The following is a 24,680-nucleotide window of genomic DNA, read 5'->3' on the forward strand; positions in this document are numbered from 1 at the left end:
TTCATCTCAAGCCATGAGGCTCCCGGCCACAACATCTTGGGGAAGAGGGAGGCATAGAACAGGAGGCAGTGAAACGCAGCCTCCAGCCCAAAGCAGCCCCACTGCGGAGCGAGGCACCAGTGGCCACAACGCACAGCTCCTGGACCAAAACCATCCCACTTGGAATGCTCCAGCCATCAGCCCTCTTTGTGGATGCAACACGTTTGCATCATCAGCCACCGGGCACCTTGTGGAGATTAAAACTAGTGTGGAGAGCTGCTGTCTGCTTAGCAAAGGGAAGACAGACAGAGCCCATGTCAGAGAGGGAGGGGAAAGGAAAAGCCGAAACATGAGCTGAGCAGCGGTGCGGAGGATAAAGGCAGGCTTTGTTTTACTGTCTCATACCAAGTACGAACAGAGACTCATCACTGGCCTGAGCTGCACCATTTGTTTTGTACACGGCACAGCCAACTTACTTATCCTTATGGAACTAAACTAACCCTTCCTCAAAAACAGCTTCTGCCGATGCTCCGATTAAACAGTCAAGCCTAGATGAAACCTGTGAACACCACAGACCATCATTCTGCCCATACCATACCTTCTGACAATTCAGAAGCTCCAACAAAGGCATTCTTACATCGCAAAGACAAACCTCATTATACAACTGCTTCTGTCCAGATGGTCTCATCTGCACAAACAAGTAAATTAAAATACATGAAAAACCCAAAACGCTCTTGGAGGACCCGCTGGATATATCAAGCCACGCTCAGAGTTAGGTGACAGTTACTAAACTGGACAAGAAATACTAATTCTTGTTAATCTTTCCAATGCAGAAGTCAGCCCAAAAATACAAAGCAATGTTTAAAGGTACATCTCTGGGACATCACAGGAGAAAAACACGCTAGTTTCTATCCTCTGACAGAAGCACACTGGTAGGACCAGTGCTGTCTCTAAAAGAGCTCAAGAGCAACAGTGAAAGGCAGCAAGAGAAAGCACAGCGTGGGTTCTAGTTTCTTGCTCTCAGGAAAAGGCGCAGAGGGTGGTAATTCACTGTGTACAACCAAATTGTACATGAAAGTTTAAAAGCAGCCAATTAAAGCTAACATTATGGAATGGGACTGAGGTCCGAGTGGAAGGCATTAGACACGCATTCCAGACACCGGCTCCAGAGTCCGCCTGCCAGGCGGATACTGTACAAAGTACAAAGGGTCAAGGAGTTGTTCTCACAGGGAACCCCAGCTTTGACCAGGAGCCATGACAGCTTGCCCAGAAGGAAACGTGGAATGGCAGCAAGGCTGTAGAGCTCAGAAACGCTTGGTCATCACCTGCGCTGACAGAATGCTATGGACAGAGTGTCAGTCAAGGAAGGGCAAATCTCACTGCCATTAACAATCAAACAGAGGAGGAAGAATAAGGAACAAAGAAAGAAACCACTACAACAGTAACAAACATGCGTCTTCCAGCTCAAAGCCCTACACATCTCACACTTTCAACTAGAGCTTTACTTCTCTGTCAAGCAGATCCATCTAGAATGATTAAGAGCTCCCAATATCTAGTGGGAAGCTAAAAAAGACAGACTGCCTCAGGTCACCAGGACTGCATCACACTTAGTTTAAGAACCTTCTGTACTTTGGTGCATGGGGAACCCTGATTTTGATGCAAGACTCTTGATTTCTGTAACAGAACCACAGGAAACTGGTGCACTGTTATTTCTGCTGCAGCAAGTAACCAAATGCAAAAAAATAAGGATAGAAAAAGAATTGTGTGACTCGTGTCAGGGACTTCAACATACAGCTCCATCCATATGCAAACTGGGAAATCCATTCAACTCCATGATACACAATTCCAACTTCCAAACCTTCAGCACCTCCAGAAGCCAACAAGAATTACATCCCTTACAAGAACAGCAGTGTTGGAGCAAGGATGAAAAACATATCCATGCAAAACCAAAGTAAGGTTGTCCTCAAGAAAGACACCCTGCAAACTATCTCAGTTTCCATGCCCAGTTTTCTTTCAAGCACCTGCATCACCACACAGTAATAGCAGTACAGCACACGGAAAGAAAGAGATCTCTACAACAAATCAATGCCAAGCAATTAAACGAAGGATGCCGGCTCTGGGAAATGGGATACTTTCACTCCCTGCACTGTGCCCAAATAATCAGAGCCAAAATAAGCAGGAATATTTTGGAAAACAAGTTTTTCTGGACACGGTGTAGGCAGCAGTCAGTTAACCTGCCCTGCTGCAGTGCCGAGCACTGGGTGCCTCGTTAACCTATGTGTTTCAGGTGAAGAGTAGCTGAAGAGATAACGCTGCCACTAAATCGTTCTTGCTGAGGTTTTAAGAGTTAACAGTGCACTACCAAGGAAACTTTTTAACATGCACAACCACTGCAAACTTACCACTTGAAGCCATACCAAAAGCAGTGATCTATTAGTTGGTTCTCAGTTCACTTCAAGGGAGTTTTCAGCATTCACAAAGGCTGTAACTTCTCTTTCAGAGTCACCACTCAAATTCTGATAGAGAGTAATTCTGCAGTCAGTTCTCTTGCCTTCAGTCCACAGCAGACATCAGGCCCTGCCTAACCACTGAGTATCACACCATGACAACAAGCGGCATCCTGCAGAGGTGGTGGCTCCGCTGAATCACATCAACATTGTGTCAGAGAATCCTCTCCCAGGAAGCCACTACGGAGCGTACGGTCCCATTTCATGCTTTCTGCCAGGCCAACAGACAGGCTTTTGACAATGTATTTCCTTTAATTTGCTTTTCTGCTGACTGGGATTGCACCACATCCACACCTCACTGCAGAGCAGCCCCAAGGGGTAACAGTCATGTAAATCCCACATCCCAGTACTTCAGAACAAAACAGACTGTACCAGGATGGATCCACTGTCATGACAAAGCACTCCAGATACTGCAGGTCTTTGTGTTTCACATTAATACACTCTCCATATAACTAATAAAACTCCACTATAAAAGGTGATGCACACTCTAAAGGAGGAAAGCAGTGCAGAGTTCAATTACTAAATAAAACTAGACACAATACTTGTCAAGATTAGAGTTCATACTGCATTAAGAGGGGCTGGGATTTAATGATCTATAACCACACAGAGAGAAGTGGCAGTAGCAATGCTTGAGTAAATGTTTTCAAAGGTACCAACAGGCGAGAAGGTAAAAAGTGAAGGCATCATCATTTATAAACAGATGATCTTACAACAACGTTTGGCAGCAGAGTAAGTGCTGTACACAGATATTCCACATATCACTGGCAGAATACTAGCTTAAAAAAATATTTCAAATGCTTTGAATTATTTACTTTACTATTTAAAAAGATACTTGTATGAATTAAGTTTGCAACCAACTAAGGAGCACACACAGACGTGGTGCGAGCTTGTCCTGGCTTGGACCTTCACTCCACAAGCTCCCTTTGAGCTCATTCCCGCAAGGCCGAACAGACACAGCTCACCCAAGCAGGCTCTGAGTTGTCACTGCTATGAAGCCACAGGTGTGCACAGCACTTCAGATGAACACAGAGCAAGGGCCCTGGCTCCAGAAAGTGCACAGGCTACATTTAGTTGCTCCCCAGCATAATGCAAACATTTTCACTTTGGATAGAGCCAGGTTATTTTACTGCTTCAAGTTTTATACTTAGAGCGTAGATCTGGCAAAGAGAACACATAGAAACCACCAACACACAAACCCCATCCTTTTATCTCTAGCCCCCTCACAATTAAAGAGAAAAGCCTATTAGGTATTTTGAAGAAACTCAGAAGGCAAATTTGCTCAGCACAACCCTGCACAGTAGTTCCATGGTACAGCTCAAACATGATATAAGCACGAGAACTTGCTTAAAGTATCATAGTTCAGAATAATTCAGAGCAAGTCCTCCAGCATTTTCATCAGGATGAATGAGCAACTGAATAAATTAAGTGTTGACTCAAGGGTACTAGCATTTCACAAGTAGTAGGGGTAGTTTGTGCTAAGTAAGTTTGGGAGCAGTAGCATCTCTTGGTTAAGTGAAACATCATTGAAGATATACACCTTCATTAAGGCCAGAGCTGTGCTTCTGTGATCAAGACAGTCTCCAGAAGACAAAGCGTAACAGGAGCGACCAGTGCATCCCAGCTCTGCATCCCATATTCACCCTCCTGTGTTTCATTTGATAATCAAGAGCCACTTCTCTCCCAAATCTAGATGTTCAAGCTAAAACAGAGGCTGACAGCATCCCCAGGGAAGTGGGAAGAAAGCCGACAGCAAACAAAGTCTGCTCAGAATACACACCACTCTGCCAAGCTCCTGTGACCAGCTCTTAGGAATGCTGGCACTGCTCGAGTTATTCAATGGAAATACACAACAAACAGCCCAAGAACCCTGCTGCATAAAGAAGAACGTAATATGGAGTGCAAGGCTGTAATGCTTCTACTCCAAAGCATGTTGTACCATAAACCTGCATTTCACTGCTTAAAAGTGAACCATGTAACCAGCACCTTTCAAGAGACCTCCAGTCACAACACACATTCAAAGAGCAGCAGGCTCCCCACCTCACTGCCTCGGCTCCCACCTCACTGCCTCGGCTCCCACCTCACTGCCTCGGCTCCCACCTCACTGCCTCGGCTCCCACCTCACTGCCTCGGCTCCCACCTCACTGCCTCGGCTCCCACCTCACTGCCTCATTAGGATGGGCTCTAGAAATAAATCACCCATGAGCCCAGCAAAATCATCAGCACTTCCTAATCCAACCTCCACAACGCAATTCCTCAGGTGACCAAGAGAAGAAATTCCTAAGCAAGAATACCAAACGGTATCAAACGTATATCAAAGATATCTACTGATTAAACACTTTTCTCTTCAAAAACCTATTCACCAATGCCTTTGTCTTGTGTAAGGGGGTTTTTATATTCTTAACTATTCCTTAGGTCTTGTTTCCCTTTGTATCTCCCAGGCTCAGAGAGAACAATAGATTAGAAATTAAACATTCCGACAGTGAGAACTTGAATTGCAGTCCACTGGACAGAACAAGGGATGGAAAACATAGAATGAGACTTTCATTTCAAAGGAACTTAAATAAATATGCTCCACATGTTATCTAGCCACTTCAGTCTTCACATCAAATGATGGAGAAGACTGCTGTTGAAGAACCATATAATAATGAAGAGAAACACAAAGGAACTTCAAGTATATTCTTACTGACAATTTACTATACATTAAATATTGTTGAAAGATTATCTTATATAACTTCCAATAAATTATCTTATTAATTATGTTTAAAATGTCACAGTTAATTTGCTTTTGAGGATAACAATTATCTTGCTATTTTGTAAAAATAGACTATAAAGTGTATGAAGAGAAAAAAAAAGTAAGTGATGTAGGTACAGAGAACAGAATAGGCTTTAAAGATTGGTCTACATGGAAGTAAAAAAAACAGATACAAATCACATAAATGGGTATTTTTTCCTCCCTTAATAAAGTAATAACAGCATGCCTTTATATGCCTTTTGCCTTGAGTCCTCTTAAGCAAAGTACACACAAGGGATAGGGGTAGCCCCCATGTTTTAAACATACACAGCTTTCTCCAACGCTCAGAAAAACAAGACTCAAGAGTACAATGAGATTTGTTTCTCACAGAGCTGATGCTGTTGGTTCAAGGAAAATTAAATCGCAGCATCTCAGAGTACACAAGTTTATGCAGGGCTTTACCAGCAAGATGAAAGCTTTGACATCTGCAGTACTAAGAGACAGCAGCAACACTCAACCCCCTCTGCAGCAGCACTGGGCAAAGCAGCCTGTTTCATTTCAGTCCTATAAGGAACTAGAAACTCCATTTGCATGCTGTTCAGGATGAAAACAAACCCCATGCATCATCTTAAAACCTACAAACAAAACCCATGAAACAAACAGAAGCAAAGCAAAGGTGGGTTATCAATAACCCTACACCCCTGCCACAAACCACTCCACCTCCCCAGGCCACCAGTGCCTACCCAGATTTAAAGCTGGGATAGGCATCAGGATAGAATGTTTTCTATCTAACAAGGGCAGCTTTTAACAGTGTTGAGATCCTTTTCGCCTCCCTCTTACTCATACAGGAAAGAGCAACATGGAAGTACCAAGAAATCACCCTTCAACCCCATTTCCCCCTGCACCATCCCTCCTCTTTTCCTTCTCCCCCATTTCCCTTAAGGAAAAATGATCTTTTAATTCATTTGTGAAACTGCCAGCTTATGAAGACAGGGAAAACCCCATTCCAACTACAAGATTCCAGATCAGCCCCTGACACTGCTTATTCCCCTGCACCTGGAAGAGGGGTACCATGAGCCCCTAAATTCCAGACAACACAAAGCCTGGAGATAGACCTCGGCACAGAAGTTCTAGAGGTCCCAAGGCACAAAACCCATTGCGTTTTCCCCTTTTCTTCAAGAAAGATCAGGTAAGATTATCATCACAAGCAATGCCAAGGCTCTCAAACCCTCTCTGCTGCTTTCTTGCATGTTCTTACATGCCAAGAAAAAACCATCTGCTGAAATTGCTAGGCATCAGCCAAATCCAATAAACCAACACTATCTCTGACTGTAAAAGCACCACTAAGATAAATGAATGCATAATTGGAGAGTAGTAATCACTGCTTAATGAAATGCTGAAATCACCAAGAAAGAATACAGCCGTGGTGATTAAAGCTCCATTTTTTTTTGGTTACTCAGAGCTAAAAGAAGTAGGAAGAGAGATTACAAGTGGTGCATTTCACACTCTGCAGCAATCAGTACCACTTAGCAGCAAACAGTATTTTCCACATATATTTAAGTTGGGAAAGATGCCTTCATGGGCTATTTTGCTGACCCACTACAAAGTTACATTAGCCAACTCTGAGTGCCCCAGCATCCTGTATGTGAATCGTGACCGTCCAGCACACAACCCTCTGGTTATGGTAAATGTACTGTTCAGCTGAGCTGCTCTTGGCTGCTTTTACTACATCTACGCTGCACTGTGCTTCTGACCCCTAAATGATTTAGTTTGTTAGGCAACAGCAGCCCCCACTGCAGCATCCTCTCTGTCTGCAGAAATACAGTCCTCATGCATAGAACTCATTTATTCCACTTCTGAACAAACACTGTGTAAAAGGGAACTTGGACCAAAAGTACCCATCTTTCACAGAAAGTAGAACAGCTTCCAAACAGAACAACACCAGGCCCAAAACACATCCTGATGCTTTTCAGCGTCCAATAAAAACAGTAACTACAGTTGCACTGGAGATGCTATGAAGTTGTTGGCTCTCCAATACAAAGTGAGAATGCTGCTGAAATATCCCATGCTGCTAAAATAAATAGCAGGCAGCTTAAGCTCAGAATTTCCTTTAACTCTTCTGTTCAAACTGCTCTTTCATGAGCCCATAAGTTACCGCAAACAGGTTTAAAACAGTATGCATCAACTCTGAAAGCGTCAACTGATTTATACATCACATGGGTTAATTCAGGTTTTACGTGGGATTGACTCAATTATACATGAGAACACAAAAAAAAGTCCACAAATCTGGTATCACCTTATGAGACCTACAGTTTTCCCAGCTCTGATTTACCATTGTCTTACTGAGACAAAGATAAAGACCTTTAAAATTCAAAAGGCAGAGAAATAAGAACAGCAACCAAAATAACTTATGAGGACTGCATCAATCTGACCACGTTTCCAAACAAACTGCTCTTTGAGGCAAGTCCAGGACTGGCTGGTTTCTCCGTGCAGGGTCAGTGAGGGAAAGGCCAGCGGGGCTTGTGTTTAATAACCAAAAGTTACATTTATTTCCACATTTCATTTGTTTGCCTTTTAGTTCCAACAAAGAAAACACTAAACACCATGAAGGCAGCACTGGCTATTACCAGAGCAAACAACTGTCTCCTACAGTAAATAAAGCTTCCAAGCAGAGAAACACATTTAGGGACACATCATGCAAAAACACCCAGCCACAAGCTGTTGGTGGACCCAGCTCAGGAGTGAACTAGCATCTCGAGATGGCCTTGCTGTAAAGGCTGCATTTTCAGCTATGGCTTGACCAAACAGGGATTTATTTTCACCATGCAAAGCTTGGTCAGGTCAGTAGAACCAGGCACCTCTTATATGGCCCCGAGATGCACTATACAGCACCAGAGAGCAGCAAATCTCATCCCAAAAGGGATTCCAGTTCAATGGCCATACTGGACAGAAAACCGAGCACATTACTGGGTACCATAATGCACACCAGAGAGCAGAGGCAGAGCTCAGTGACAGGGAAACATCCATACATAAGGGTAAATATTATCAACAACTATTTCAAGGTTCTTTCAGTAAGGATTTTATTTATAGCCATATAGACACATGCATATATATAATAATATAATACATATATATAGTTTTTTATATATATAATTTCAGTGTAAAAACCTGTCTTTCTGGCTTTAAGGAAGTTTTTCAAATGAGGTATATTATCACACTATTTCAAGTTTTAATATTGCCAGACAGCAGCTGAAGTTTCAGTGCTTCACACCCAAGGCTCTTCCCTTCGGTGAACAGCACTGCTGACACCCAGGGGTTATTTGCTGTTGTACTTTGTAATACTCTAAACTGAACATTCATCATCATGCCGAGATCAGAGAGAAGATTCTGATGCAGAGTGCTTCTAAGAATGACAATGTTTTGTTGTTTCTTTAGTCTTTAAATGCGGCCTGGATGCTCAATTTTAAGTACTCTTTGAACCATTCTGCTTACTCTCTGATGAAAAGCTCCCTAGTCAGTTCTTCTGGATGTCTTTCAAGGATACCTAATAAGTTAGGGTACAAACTCAAAAAAGCTTGTACTTAACGCACAGCAAGTGATTTTGTTGTAATTGCTCAAAGATCTTAGAGGAGAATATGGTTCTACAGTTGCATACATATCGAAAAGCACAATAAAGTCAAACACCACAAAATGCTTATGTGATTTTTTTTCCATCCATCAGCAACACCATGTATAGCCCAATTTTGCAGGATCAGGCAAGTACCTCTATAAAACTGTGTGCAATTCTTTTTCATATCCCAAAGACACCGTGGCTGCCCAAACCCTGGCAGTGTTCAGGGCCAGGCTGGATGGGACTCAGAGCAACCTGGTCCAGTAGAAGGTGTCCCTGCCCATGGCAGGGGGGTGGCACTGGATGAGCTTTAAGGTCCCTTCAAACCAAACCAGTCTGGGATTCTACATTTCACACTTGCATTCGGCTCCTCCACAGCCAACACTACCACACTGGTGCAATACTTAAGATACTGATCACCTTTAGCAAACACTGCAACGGGAAGGTGAACACACCACTTGGTGAAAGAAGCCCTTTACAGCTTGGGAGAGAGACGAGTCCAGCACTGCTTTTTGGCTGCACCAGGTTAGGAGCTTACCCTCGGAACAGATCATTCACGGAAACCTACCTCGACCCACATTTACTTTTCCTTCTCTCCTATTCTAACAGATGCTGGAAACACAAGAGTGGCTGCGGCTCCCTGAGGGATGGGGATCATCCAAGAGCGGGTGACAGCCGAGCAAGCAGCATGCACCCCAGGCAGGACTAACATGCTCTATTCCCTTACATACATCATCTCAGCCACACTTTAAATCATTTCACATCCTAGAATGTCAGCATGGATAACCACTGCCAGAACACGACACAGAATCCCCCCAAGTCAACCACAGGTTCAGGTAATCATGACCTCCCTTTTTACAACATAAATGCATAATTTCCGCATCACCCTTTGATGAGGGGACCACAGACTTAAAAAGAGGAAACAATTACAGTCATTAGAATTTCACCCAAGCATGAGATTTAATCTCAGGCCATGGTCTTGCCAATGGCTGTGGGGGTCTCAATGGAGACAAAATTGCTCTGTGGGAGAAAAAAAATGCCTCGATGATGACATTAGTCAGCAAGAGAGACCAAGCTTTGTCTTCCATCCAACAGCACGGGCAAATACAAGGAAACCATTTTCCCTCCCCCTCTTCTTGAGCCTAAAAAACTACAACAATTTTGTTTCTTTCTCTGAACTGCAGTTTTTGCATGCTTTGGAAACGTTCCCCTCCAAAGTAGCGCTGTGGGAAGGGAAGTCTTTCAGAAAAGTAGATTTAAGCATGAATAAACATCTATGACAAAAGACACTTCCCCCTTGCCTATTCTGGTTAATGTAATTGGATAGTTCTATCGATTTTCAGACACTTCCATAGCTTCTCCTTAACCCAACAGCTTCTCAAAGACCATTTCAAGTTTTACATATACACAGGAATCGTTTGTAAAATACGCTCACCTGCTCTACAACACGTCTGACGGAAAGAAAAAGCAGGTGAACCTTTGCTGAACTAATCCATCATTAAAGAGATGGGCATGTAGGAGCTATTCTTATTTAGATGCAGTGTACAGTTGGCATGTAAGACCCAAAACAAAGGAAAACTTTGGCACAGATGGCAAGAACTTTGCTGGGGCTGCAGAAAAAGCTGATCTGCAGTGGACAAAACCTTCAGGGTCCTTCGATGGCATGAAGTAAACTCAGATGTTTTTAAACAAAATTGTAAGCCCAAATGAATCCCCTCTTCTCTGGAACCAGGGGTGAAGGATTTGAATTCTTAGCCTGGCCTCAAATCTGGATTTCTTACTCCTGCTCATCATCCTTTACCCCCATAATGCTCCTGAACACAATTCATTTCTGTTTAAGCTATCCTCTCTATTCCATTTCCTCTCCTTCCGCTATTCACAAACTCATTCTGCTGTTACATTCACCATCCATATATACATTTGTTTGTCTGGTCACCACCACTTGTAGCGCTGGTAATGCTGATAATTACAATCTAATGCAGTATTAATCAGCTTAAGTGTGAAACAGAGATCATAATTCAAACTGGAAGCCAACACGAACCATTTCATGTTCACTTGAACAGATTAGATAGGCTGTGCAAGAACATTTTAGAAGAATAACCAATAAGGAGATGGGAAATATGAGTTATTGATATTTATTTAGCCTGCAACTCTTTTTGGAAGCTCACAGTTTAAAGGAAGCACTTCTGAATGGCTATTTCATCTGGATTTTACAGCTAGCACAGAATATTCTCTGGCAGAACGCACAGTATCTTTGCAATCACAGCTATCACATGAACTGCTCCAGCCTGTCCTTGCTGGAGCTCTCACTCAGTTTGCTCTGTTATGAGCTGTGTCCCACAGAACACAACACGCTCAAGAATCCAGCTGGAAATTACCACCACAGAACATGCATCCCAGCTTGCCAGGCCAACTCCAGGGTGCCCACACAGAAAACAAGCTGCCAAGCAGAGAAACAACTTCTTATTTCACTGAATGGGCTTTACCACGACCAGTGCTGGGGTTGGTTTGTTGGCTTTGCCAGAGGACCTGTCCCGTATCTGCTTTCCAATTACATCCCAGATATTTCCATCTGCATTTTGCTTCTTGGGGTGTGGGGGGTGATAAACAGCACCTCACAACAGTCACCAGAGAACACATTATTACTTCTAGTGCAAACACCATAAAAACAGAGGAAAAATTAAGGCAGCCAAGTCCATGGTTCCATCATGCCAAGCCAGCTGTCAAAAGTGGGTTCTAGACATAAGCAACATACCATTCAACTTATATCTAGCACCTACTAATTGAAGGCAACTCCTAAGCAGAGCTGTAGAACAAATACGGTAGAACCTTCAAAAGACGGTTTGGTGATTAGCAGACCACTGGATTGCAAAATTGGACTATTTAGCAAGCAAACATACCCATCATCAGGAAAAATGCTGCTTTGAAAAATGTCCTTTAAATTCATTTTGACAAGGGTAATTTTAACTATAAACGCGCTTCGCATTTACAGCGAGTTGTTCTACATTTTATGAAGGCATTTATAAGGCTTCATTGCATTAGCCAGTATTTAAAAGCATCTAAAAATGGATTAATAAAGCTTGACCACTCTCCCAGACAGCTTACAAGATAATTTCAAGCAAGGAGAAATATGAAGCAAAAATGAAATGAAAGGGCATGTGGTTATTTGATGAATGCTTGCACACAGTATGATGGAACAAAGAAATCCTGTTTTTAAATCAATAGAAAGAATGATCAAAACAGGCTCAGTCAGCACCATTACAGGGCTTGGTTATTCTGTTTTCCTGAGAAGCTGTCAAGTTTGTGTCAAATAACAACTGTGAATTAGCACAATTTTGTTGTATACAAGTATGCACACAACCGCTCCAAAGCTGCGGAGAAAGATTCTCCTGTATTAGTAAGAGACAATTTCGCATTCAAACACTGCTCCATTCAGCCACTCCTGTTTGCAACCTACGTTTATGATTGAAAATTCAACCATAAATCACAGCTCCACAACAAGATACGCACAATTAAAGGGGTTTATTTTTTAACTGACCACAGGAAACAGCACATTTCTGAAGGATTCTAAGAAGAAGGGAGTAAGATTATTCATTATAACTTCTGAAATCAGAAGATAATGGCTCTTTTCCTTCTTTTCAACCCAGAAAAGAAAGACTCTTCCACTATGCTCTCTATTATTACTTAAGAGTTGATGTACCATTCGGGAGGGGTTTGGACCTGTAGAACTTCAGTGGGGAGATAAGCTTCAAGTCAAAAAGGCAGACAAGAGCATAGAATAGAAACTGTAATAGCCAAGTAGAGGAATCTTGGAGCATATCACTCAAAAAAAACGTTAATATACACAGAAATCAGAAGCATAAGTAAATAGAAAGTTAGAACCATTAAGGTTACGATATAAATTCCATGTGAGGACCACGATTTTAAAGCACCCCGGTACACACACAAACCCAAGCTTCATTCTACTCAATCTCACACAACAAACTCCATATAGCACAGAAGTGCTTCAAAACAGATAGAGGACAACTACCATGCTTTTGCTCAGTTATTAAATTGTAAGGGGAGATGGGTTAACAAATAACGTGTACACCAAATTCCACAGTTCTCACATCGCTGACTGCTTTACAGGTTAAATATATATATTTATTTAATATATAGATAACTTTACACAGATATAAAATTAAAACCCAGCCATTTCTATATGGTTGAAAACCAGTTGTTTCGTCTCACCTGTGGTACTTGATCTCATGTAATGTGTAACAACACACCATACGTTGTTGTTATTGCTTAAGGTCTAAAAGGCACTATCCGCGCTGCAGATGAAACAGGACTAACCTTCCTTAAAACACAAAGGATATTTGCTTTAGGAACGGGAAAATTAAGCCGCAGTTGTGTTCCAAATCCTCTACCTAATCCCGTTTGGATTCAAAGGAAGGTCACTCACCCAGGCTGACCTGCTATCCTGAGGACTTAACCACCAGCATCCACAGCGTGAGCAGACACTGCCCTCTTGTGCACTGCGCTGCCCAGGAGCCGGAGCTGCACTTTGGGGGCTGTGGAAGGGGGATTTTCGAGCAGCAATGCTTTCGTACCAGCTGCCTTTTCCTTACGCATAGCTCAATTTAAAACGTGGCTTTTGCTTCAAAATAGCAACAAAAATACTCCTTTAATTCATCAGACAAGTATCAGGCACCAGCCCAATTGCTCACAGTGAGTTATGACACTGTTTCAATTTCAAGAGAAAAGGGTTTTCATTTACAGCTTTATTTGCATTTTTAATACAAAGCCATGTCAGCAATTTCCAAGCACTACAACCCCAACAAGTTTAATAGGGTTTAGAAAACATCCCCACCAGTGCTAGTTGAACTCTCTCAGCCCATGAGTACTCTCATTCCACACCACCAATCACTACAATGAGGCTTGTGAATAGGAATTACATGAAAGTTGTATGTAAGCATTTTTTCCCCACCAGAAAAGGTTCACCATTATGTTATTCTCACTTCAAACTGGCAGCCAAAGTCCTCAAGACTCTCCATCATGTCTCTCTGACCAGAACAGCATCCACCGAACCACCCAATGCACTCTTTCCTCCAGGGAAGCACAGGTTTTCCTTCCACGCATCCACTCAACAGCAAGAGGCCTCCACATAAATGTAAGTCACCCATATACACACCCTACAACTATGAAACTACCTGTTCACTCACCTGGAATGGAAACAACAAGAACAATCCTATCTTCTACCTGCTTATACCTACCTGACAGGAGGATGAAGCCAGGACATAGCTGGTCTCTTCTGCCAAGTAAAAAGCAACAGGACAAGAGGAAACAGCCTCAAGCTGAGTGAGAGGAGGCTTAGATTCGAGATGAGGAAACGTTTCCTCACTGAAATGGCAGTCACACATTGGAACACACTGTGCAGGGCAGTGGTAGAATCACCATCCTTGGAAGCGTTCACAGCATTGACAAGGCCCTCAGTGACATGGGTTAGTGATGGCCTTGGCAGTGCTGGGGAGAACAACTGGACTTCATGATCTTAAAGCTCTTTTCCAACGCATCTGATTCTATGACTCACAAAGGTATCAAGAAGTAGAAGTTCACACCAATAGAAGTGTATTCTCATGACAGTAACGCAAAGGTAACCCCAAGCTCACAAACCCCCTTAAAAGCTTACAACAAACTCAGCAAAGCAACTCATCTGTGATAGAAACTGGGGAGGAGAGGGTTGTGCTTTATTAATCTTACAAATAACCTGCATCTGACCGAGTCTGAACGCTGGTAGCGAGACCACAGCCCCCTTGATCTCCCAAGACTGTTTTCATTGTACTTATTTGCATCAGCAAGACCTGCTTTCGCTACGCTCATTTCCCCCTCCCCAAGCTCTCGTGCGAGTTCAAAAGTCTCGGCCCCTGCGATGTATCAGGTATGAATTAATACCCTTCCTTAGGAGAACACGGCAGCAAAGTGGAAACAGACACTTGCAAGGCAGCTTGCTTTGAAGGACCTGCAGGGACAAATGGTGACAATGAAGCTCCAGTTAGAGAGCGAAGAGGTCGAAGGTTCAGACAGGCAGAAGGATTACAAAACTACAACTTGGGCAGAATTCCACCCCCTTCCCAGTTTAGACAACCAGGGTCAAGCAGTAGCTTTCCAAATAAAACCCTATGAGGCTACTCACTCCTTTGAACTTCACGGGGTGGGGGGGGAAGAGACAATTTGCTTTTCTAGAAGTTCTTTTGAGGACCCATCTCAAAATCAAAGAGATGAAGGGCAGCTGACAACAGCTCACCTAAATCAAACACTGCAGCACCCCTGGCTGCGTGGGGAAGTTGGGAGGGGGTAACCGAGTTCTGCTGGGTTTGGGTGCTGACCCTTCCTCGGGCATGACATGAACCACCAGCACAGAAAAAATCTGCTGCTGCTTAAACTACTTTGCTCCACAAAGCAGTCTGAAAATGAAATCTGGGGATTGAATTTCTCCTGGCAGATGAACTCACAGAACCTCTCTGCGGGCACCCCTTGCTGCTGGACTGGTTTGAGAAACCGTTCCAGACCCCACCGCAGGCACAAGTCTGCAGAAAGCAAGTGTAAAAGCAACTCTTGTCTTACTTCAGTGAGTGACGTTAACATCGGCTTTGTGGTAGATAAGCATGCTGAAATGTAACAGACAGGAGCTTATAAAAGCCTGTAGAACTGTGTCAGAAACTACCCCATCCTGGTGTGAAACATTAACAAAATACCACTCTATAAAAATAACAGCACTGAATTTTGTGGTCATTCCTTCAGTACAGAAGGCAAGCATAAAGCTACTGTGGGCATTTCTTAGGGCTTGTGCCAAGCTAAAGCATTGACTCCTAAAATTCAGTTATTCAGGTTTGTTTTCTCTGCTTACCAAGTCATCTACGAACAGCTATAAATACAGTATTTACTGTGCTGTTTGGTACATGATAGACAAGACCCTGCTAGAAGATGGGTAAAGGCTTGAAGTTACTGAGAAATAGTTTTGCTCTTGCTGTTCAAAAGCATAAGGCAAAAAGAAATACATGACACAGCCCAAGCCATACAGCTATCCACAATGACTTAATACCTTCCTGCCACAGCAGACACATAGGCAACTGCTGCTGAAGAATAAACCAGCATGGTTTAAAGTCATGACAGAGCAAGTCATTTATTCCCTTCCAACCTTGACTGTCACCTTCCAGCTAAAACTTTGGAAAAGCATCTGGGGGGAACTGTGCAGCATTTCCAATTCCCTGCATGCAGGTAAAGCAAAAAACGACCATCTTGTGATTGTACATTTGATACGGTTTGTTTTCAAGGACAAGCTTTGCAAGAAAAATGTTGCCACACAGGATGAAATACGACTTCCATTTTCCATTCCATTTGGTTACTGCTCAAATATTCTGCATTCATTTTATCCTAACGTACTGACACGAAATAAGCATCTTGTGAGTGACTGTCAGAAGTATTTGCAAGGTCAAGTGCTACCTGGCATAGCATGACAAAAATGCAATACTAGAGGCAGCAGTGAAAAAAAAACACGTCAAGAATTAGCTACAGAAATATGTTAAAGAATGGTAAATAATACTATTTAATCCATAAGCAGATTTATCAGCTTTGTACAGCAAAGGAGTTAACCCTTAGAGCACTGTGGGAGCACAGAAAAGACAACAGAGAAGCCACTGCAGGACTTGATGTCAGAAAAGCAGCGTTTTAGAGAGGTGCGAGAGATCGGAGATGCAGAATAAATATAGGCAAATAAAGCACTTTGCACTTAAAACTTAAAAACCTTATATAGAGAAAATCTGCAGTAACAGAGATCACAGATTCCATTGAAAAGAAAAAAGTAGCAGCAAATCTGATTGCAAAGAAAATGCTTAGAATGGTGAACCCTGAATGCTCGTGATCAGGAAGCAGGTGAAAACAATCTGAGTTTTTCCAAGTTCATTACCTGGGAGGCCCAGCTTTCCATTTCTGAAGAGCTGGAAAAGCTGGCAATACAGAAATCCTGACACCTGCCTACCAAAGGATGTATCCCGCTACACAAGATACGCTTTACTTCAGTTTGAGTTTCACCAAACCACACTAAAAGCGTAAGCATCTAGAGTCCCACAGGCATAGATGAGGTTTTATTATCAAGGTTTCACCTTTTAAACCTGGTAGTAAAACCAAAAAGGAATCCACTATCAAGATACACATTTGCTATCAAGCAGAAAACTGGAATTTCTAACTCTTCAGTATTAACACTAGTATTTCTCTACCACTCAATACATAGACTTGCAGTATACCATGCTAATCAAATGTTTCCACCAAGATACATAATCTGATAGACCTGGAACTAAGTGAATTTAACATGCTTATGTGTCTGAATTGCCACCTGCAAAAAAATCACTTTTGCTGGGAAGGAAACTCATCTAAGTCTGGTCCACTGGCCACATCTTTTCTGCGCCCAGCACAGCCTATCAATAAGGAAATATGAATAACTGATTCAACCAATGAGGCCATCTGGGACTAAACTCTTTGAAGTCCTTCACAAAAACTATAGGAAACAACACGAAGCCTTTATATTAACCAATCACCCCAGATAAGCGTTAAAGTGATAAAAAAAAGGAGCTGGTTTTCAAAGTTTTCTCATGTCCTCTTCATGAGGAAGTTCACCAGGCTCACATGAGCTGTTGCTGGCAGAAAGGAATGTCTAACTACAAGTAGGTCAGCACATCCAAGAAACCTTTGCCAAAGAAAACTCTGTTCTTTAGAGGCTAATCAAGTGCTCGGCCACTGCAGATTGGGCGCCGATGCTAAAGAACAAAAGCACCTTAAAGACCCCGGGCTCGGGGAAGGGAGCACCCAGCCTCGCCTCGCCTCCCCTTCCCTGTGGGTACGCGCCGACGGGCGGCACCGGGCGCTTCCCTGCTGGTGAAAGCGGTAAGTAAATGGTTGTTATCCTGTGCAAAAGGAGCACAAACACCACATCGACTACTAACAAATAATCCCAAAGGGGGCTCATTCGCTAGCAGCAACGTGGCCTGCACCTCACTGCATCTGAGAAGCCACACGCACTGCAGCACAGACACTACCAGGGTGCCTATACCTGCGGTTTATCCACCCGAGAGAGCTAAAAGCAGCCTGCAAAGTGCCACTCTTACACCTTCAGCCAAGCACCAACCCCCTCTCCATTCCTTTTAGAGGTGGAAGGGGGAGGTGTTATATCGCATAGAACGAGGTGAGCTCACTGTAAATGAGCTCTAATGCAAACCACGTTAACCTTCTGACATCACCTACGAAGACTGGACGGGAAAGTCACTAAAAGCCACAACATTCCTTCCAAACAGAAGGTCATCGTGCTAGAGCTGCCCAGGCTCTGCAGAACTGCAGCACAATCACGCTCAGAGAGCGCACCACAGCGCTCAACCACGGGGAGTATCAAAGCGTGACAGCTTTAAACAAGTGAGAAACCAGACATTCGCATTGCCCTTAATGGCACAAAGGAGGTCTCTGTATACATTGAACTTTTTTTCCCGAGTAAGCATAAGAAACACCAAAATGCTCACATTTACCAACCGCTTTTACACGGGAATCGCTCTTTTACTTGGGGAATCACAAAGTGCGGCAAAGGCAGCAAACCCGTGGGAACCCGACCTCCGCCCCAGCCCTCCCCCGGCACCCGAGCCCCCGGGGCCCGGCCCGAGCTCCCCCCTTACCGCCGATGATGGTGCGGATGAGGGAGGCGTGCCCGGGGCAATCGACCAGCGTAAACTGCAGCTCGCCGGGCCCCGGGCCCAGCTGCGGCGGCAGAGCGGTGCGCAGGCAGGAGAAGCCCAGGTCCAGCGTGATGCCCCGCGCCCGGCTCTGCGGCGCCCGGTCGAAGGCGGCGGTGGAGCTGGTGGTGCTCAGCGCCCGCGCCAGCGCCGTCTTCCCGCTGTCGATGTGGCCCAGGACCCCCACGTTCACGTTGAGCACACGGGGCCCGGCGGCCATGGCTGCGCTGCACCCGACCGGTCCGTCCCAACAGCGCCCCTGCGGCAACGCGGGCCCCGCCGCCGTCGTTCCGCGGCCTCCGTATGAGCCCCGGGCAGCGGGAAAGCCGAGCCCGGCCCCGCCGCGGCTGCAGCGAGGGGAACGCAGGCACCGGCATCCCAGCGCTGAGACACGCGTTAAGGGCCGCGTCCGCAGCAGGCGGGTGCCGCGGAACGGCTGCGGACTGCGCGGCGGCCGCTAAGGGCTGGGAACCGCCGGTCGCAGCGGGCAGGCGGCTCCGCTCACCCCGGTACACGCTCGCAGACCTCCCCCGGTCCAAAGCGGCCTCACCCAGGCGAGGCCTCTAACGAGGTTTCTTGATGGCCGCACACCCCGGAGCTGAGCCCTCTGCCCAGGTGAGGCTCCTCACAGCCCCATCGCAGGAGGAGGGAACCCCGGGACGGGTCATTGCGGCTGCCCCGCGGCACCTGCGCTTCGCTCTCATCATGCCCACACTAATTAGTGATTGCAGGGCTGCGCCGCTCCGCCCGATCCGACTTCGTGCTGCCTGCAGGGATACCTCCACCCTGGCCCCGCTGCAAGTGCGGCGCTGAGGTTTGGTCTCCGAGGCGCGCGAACATTGCAAATCGGTATGAAAAGGCAGATTAAGACTTTGTACGTTTGCTCAATCAACAATTTTGGGGTTTGCAGAAGTCATTCTCCTGGAAGTTTGTGCGGTATAAAAGTCATACCTTGAAGGAATTAAGAATAATCAAGATTATCAGTGGTGATGGAGAGCTCACCTGCAAACCAACAATAAAAAACCCCCGAACAGGTAGATGAGCATCAGAGAGCACCTGAGAGGCCAGAGAAGGGCTCGTTTCACTGCTTTAAGTCACCTGGCTTTACTGATAACCCAGGTCACACAGTGCCAAATGCATTACACAATAAACATGACACGTTTTCTGCATTTTCAATAGTGACCACTGAGTAATCCTAAACATCACTTCAAATGACAAAAGCTGTTTGCAAGCCGAGAAAACAAGACTGTTGCAGACACAGGTGCCCCACTAGACCAGACGTGCACTATATTCCAGAGATGTTTTTCTTTGGGAGCAGTGCCATTGTGTTGTTTGCTCTCCCCAGGAAGTAGTATACATTGCTGATAGTATTCAGCATTCATAGCTGAGTAATGAATGAGCCAGAAATGTAAGATGACTTGCTTAAGGTTATTGTCAACATCACAAATGTCGTTTTTTAGGCTTTGACACCAAACTCCAGGGTTTTTCTTTCACAGAAAGTTGTTTAATGTAACAGTGCTTTCAATGTGAGTTTGCAGAGCTTTAAAGCTGGGTACAAATCATACCTCCTTCCCAAGCACACCTAAGTCAAGACGACAGAGTCAATAACTTGGTGACAGGAAAGAGAAAAAATAGCTTTCCATGGTATTTTGAGACAACTGTCTCCCTAAAGCAGCCACGTGAACTCACAAGGAGCACTGCACTAGCCCCATTATAATCAACTTCTTGAGCTGAACAGTTCAGTTTGATGGGAACTCTGTCACAGGAGCCAAATAAAGCATAATGTCACTTTCCAGACCAAGTTCCCAGGCTTTGAATAGTTTCCTGTTAAATCATAGGGCTCATGTATGTTTCCTTGTCCTGAATGTCTCAATCTGTTACATCAATAAGTGCTTGCAAAGTAAAGGGCAAGTATACATCTGCTCCCATATGAAACAACCCTATGCAGTTGTAATCCACACTGGTATCCCTGTATCACATTTCCTACCATTGCATTCCTTTTTTAGCATTAATTATTAGATGACTTCAGAAGGAGGAAGTGGAAAAAGGTCTTAATTCCTACCTAAAAGAGGCATTATCCAGAAGTCCCCCCAGAACTCCTAAAATAACTCCATTTTCAAGTTTTGACAAAGGAAAGAGGTCTCAAAGTTCTACGGCTCTGCTGGCAGTGAGGGGAAGGAGCATACCTGTCTCAAGGATTTGAGAGTCCATGGATCTGATTTTACAGCCTATCACTTGAAGCACAGCTCTTTGCAAGCTCAGGGTGCACATGGCACCTGTGAAATGAATGCACTTACACCACCAACGTCAAGGAGGAGAAATGAGAAATCAAAATGTAAGCAGTGCTTAGAGGTCCATTCTGTTAGCTTAGAAAGCTTTAGAATTAATTACAGGTTTGGAAGTTGAAGAGTTGGCATTCATTAAGATCCATCATTCCCATTGTCTTGATGAAGAGTCGGAGAAAAATCTTCCAGCTTCTTTTGCAGGAAAAAGCCCAGAACCACACAATATCACCCAAGTCTTGATACTACTACAGAGGAGAAGGGAATGTGGCAAAATGAAAGAATTCCAGCTTCTCCCGATTTTTCTATATCACAAAGCAAACAGTCTACAGCATTTAGCTGTTTTCCGTTTTCCCCTTAATGCACCATTCCTTTTCCCAGTTGTTCTCTCCTATCCTGAATTTCTTCCTTAAAGAGTGTTCACTTTAATTGCTAAAGTTTATGGACTCATGGGAGAAAGGGCAGGAAGTCAGACTTTGGGGATAGGGTAAAAATGTAAAGGTCATTCACACACTTACACGCACATACTCTCTCTCACTCCAAAAATAATACACTATTTGACAGATCCAGGATTCAGCATGTCCCATTGAAATTTGAAAGCTTATGTGAAACTGGGCCACGTCCTGTAACCTCAAACATTTAGTCTAGGAAAACAGCTCTCAAGTCTCCAGCTCCCACATCGGGTATCGCATGACGTCTGTGCCAAATAGGAGACCTCAAACAGGGGGGCAAAAGAAACGGTGGTAAAATGAGTTGATTAAAGCTGGGGAATAACAGCTCAGACTCTTAGTGACAGGTATTGTTTTTTCTGGTTAACTGGCTAGTGAAATACTCAATTATACTCAAAGCACCTATAACATGAGATGGGCAGAATGGTCGAACAACCTACTCATGTTCCACTGGTGGCATGGACAAAGGAGAAAGATGACTCATGCTTTGCAATGAAGTTATTTTACCCTCTCCCTCTAATGTGTTAACTATTCCTAAACCCCAAAATCCTGTTAAAAATCGAGGTTTAATATTTCCTTATACTAATGCATCATTGCACATCAGACAGCAATTATAAAGGAGCTTTCCAACTATTTCTGTTCTAAACTTTCCAGTAGTTCTGCTTGTACTCTGCTCATTCTGGGGAATAAGCAATTAATCCTGTGTGGTCTAAAGGGTTATTGTTTATTTACCCTCACCCAAATGTATTCTTCTCCCCCTTGAACTGCAATTTCAGTACAGTGCTCAAAGAACATATGGAATGAGTAAAACAATCAATACAATGAGCTATGGCAAACCACGCACAGCATACGGGTGATTGTAAACCCCGTTAAACGGTATTAGCTTGAGCGGTTAAGAGGGAGAAGCCAGCCTCACATCTATTGAGCAAACAAGTGTTCCCTGCTTCTTTTTTATACTGAAATCTCCTCTTCTACTGCAAATACAAACCCAAATGATTTCCAAAGCATTTTCTGCAGGTCAGTACTAAAATTGTGGCTTCATCACAGCCATAGATTTTATTTACAGAATACCAGTAGTCACCAGCAAATAGAAGTTTTCGATTCTATTTCTTAGACATCATACTGCTTTGGACAAACATTTAATACTTCTGTTTGTTACCCACTTTTATCAGGAAACAATCTCTAATTTAGTTAGTATTTCCAAAAGTTAAAGAACCTTATGTAGCACATCTGATTGTTACATACATGGAATATTCGTCTCTCTCCTCTGAGTTAATGAGGATTAACAGGAGTTCTCTATCCCTGCCATCTGCATTCCTATATATTGAATTTCACCAAAAAGAAATAAGCAAGTATTATTACTCTTTGAAACACCATAATCTCAAAGATAGGCCTAACTGTGACATCAAAGAAGATAACAAGGAGCATATGGACAGATTTCAGTCTAAATTAACAGGTTACCATGCATTTCACTCATTGCTAGCCCTTCTTATAAGAGAGGGCCTGGACCTCCTGTTAACAACGTCACTGTCTAAGAGCTCTTAGGAGAGTTGCTAATTATCCTTGCAGAACTGGCAGAAACTTGAGCTCTGCCCAGACTCACCCACAGCACTCATGGCAGTTTAATGCACTGGAGAAATCAGAGTTGTATATTTGCTCTCTGACAAAGGCAAAGCTCTGCAGCTCAGGATGTATTAAGCATCTGTATTCTGTGACTAATATGACCCTGAGAGGATGTAAGGAGTCCAACAGTGTGCATACTTCTTTAATTATTTAAAGGAAAGCTCGTATTTGTTAGCTTCAGAAATTCCAGCTAAAGAGCTGTATAACTGGACAGACCCTTACAAAGGTGTTGAACTACACGTGTGTAATTCCCAGTTTAAATGAGTGTATGTAAATACAAACTGACAGAGCAATTAACAGAAAATGAAAGCAGCAAACAGCCAAGTCTTTGTGAATGCCATTTATAACAAAACTCATACAAGCTCTTAGACAAAAAGGGAACAAACAGCAAGTATTGTGTTCACTGGGCTTCTGCAACTTGAACCATAACCCCCATCCTTCCCAAAGGCCACTCTCCCAGCTGGTACCCTCATATGATTGCTATTGCAAATCTCACTGGCAGTGCCTGGGAAAGCCAAGTGAGCACCATCCCTTTGTACAGACAGCAATCCTGCACCATCCCATTTTAATCCATTGGCCTTGAACAGTGCGGACACAACCATAGTTTTATAATCAAACACAGAAAACACTGTATCTGTGGGAAGAAGGACTTCTCTTTTTAGGGGAGAGAGATTCCAATATCCACAAACACTGTGAAGTCACTGGAACTACAGGTTCACAGATCTCACCTACAATTCCACAGCGCATGATTTCCATCTCAAGTATTCAAACATTATATAAAGGTGCAGCAGAATTACAGCTCAGCCCCCATTAGGAGTCAGAACAGCTACAGCTGTAGCATCACAGACTTGATGAAACCAGGGCAAGGTCTGCAAGGCCGTGAAACGACATGATGAGAAGGTGGAGCATTCCTGCCCATTTTACAGACTGGTTTGGGTCAGACCTTAAAGCTCCTCCAGCTCCAGCCCCTGCCACGGACCCCTTCCACTAGAGCAGCTTGCTCCAAGCTCCTGTGTCCAACCTGCCCTTGAACACTGCCAGGGATGGGGCAGCCACAGCTTCTCTGGGCACCCTGTGCCAGCACCTCAGCACAATGAAAACTCACAATCAGTTTCAGCAGGTCAGGATGAACACATGTCATAGGTACAGCAGATGTTAGAAACTCTGATGCTTACATAAAGGCTTTGGGCACGTGGAATAGGATTATTTTGCCACTGCACTGAAAGCTGTAAGTCAGTGAGCAACACTGCTGTTACCTGGAGGACAGCCCTTACTCTTTTTTCAACAAAGACTTAGAAAAACAAATCCGTAACATCTTGAGTTATTTTCGTAAGCCAAAACCAGCAGAGGAGTCCAGAAAGCATTGCTCACAGTTCCTGGCCCACTGCAGGAAGCCCGAGTACCGAGGGAGACGGAAGCACAAGGAGAAGCACTGGCTGAGCACCAACCCAGATCCAACGAAGGCAGAAGGTGTTTATGTCGCTGTAGGGCCAAGAAATCCGCCGAGCGAGAACCAGCTCCTTTTCCCTTCCATGAGGGTCCGTGTCCTTCTTCCCCCTCCCGGCCAAGCTCGGCCCTTGCCGCCTCCTTCCTCCCGGCCCGACTCCTTAGCAGCGCCCGCGCCCAGCCGAACCCTCGGGCAGCGCCGCACACGGAAACGGGTGGTCGGACTCTATTAAGATACACACCCTGCGGGTGACGGGCATGAGCCGCGTCCAATGAGCATCGAGAGCGTCGCCGCACG

At 44.2% G+C, this 24,680-nt stretch overlaps 1 protein-coding gene across 1 annotated transcript in view; it reads right to left on the bottom strand.

Annotated features, from left to right (window-relative positions):
- Positions 1–18,902, bottom strand: part of EEFSEC (eukaryotic elongation factor, selenocysteine-tRNA specific) — a 102,613-nt gene extending 83,711 nt beyond the window's left edge. Inside the window, exon 1 of the mRNA XM_062636660.1 lies at positions 18,526–18,902. Within this exon, the coding sequence (XP_062492644.1) occupies positions 18,526–18,802 (277 nt within the window). The 5' untranslated portion in view covers positions 18,803–18,902. The remainder of the gene's footprint in view (positions 1–18,525) is intronic.
- Positions 18,903–24,680: the final 5,778 nt, after the last annotated feature.

Source organism: Pezoporus occidentalis, unplaced genomic scaffold, assembly GCF_034315485.1.
Source record: "Pezoporus occidentalis ecotype Australia unplaced genomic scaffold, CSIRO_AGI_Poc_V1 ctg114, whole genome shotgun sequence".
Lineage (NCBI taxonomy): Eukaryota > Metazoa > Chordata > Aves > Psittaciformes > Psittacidae > Pezoporus > Pezoporus occidentalis.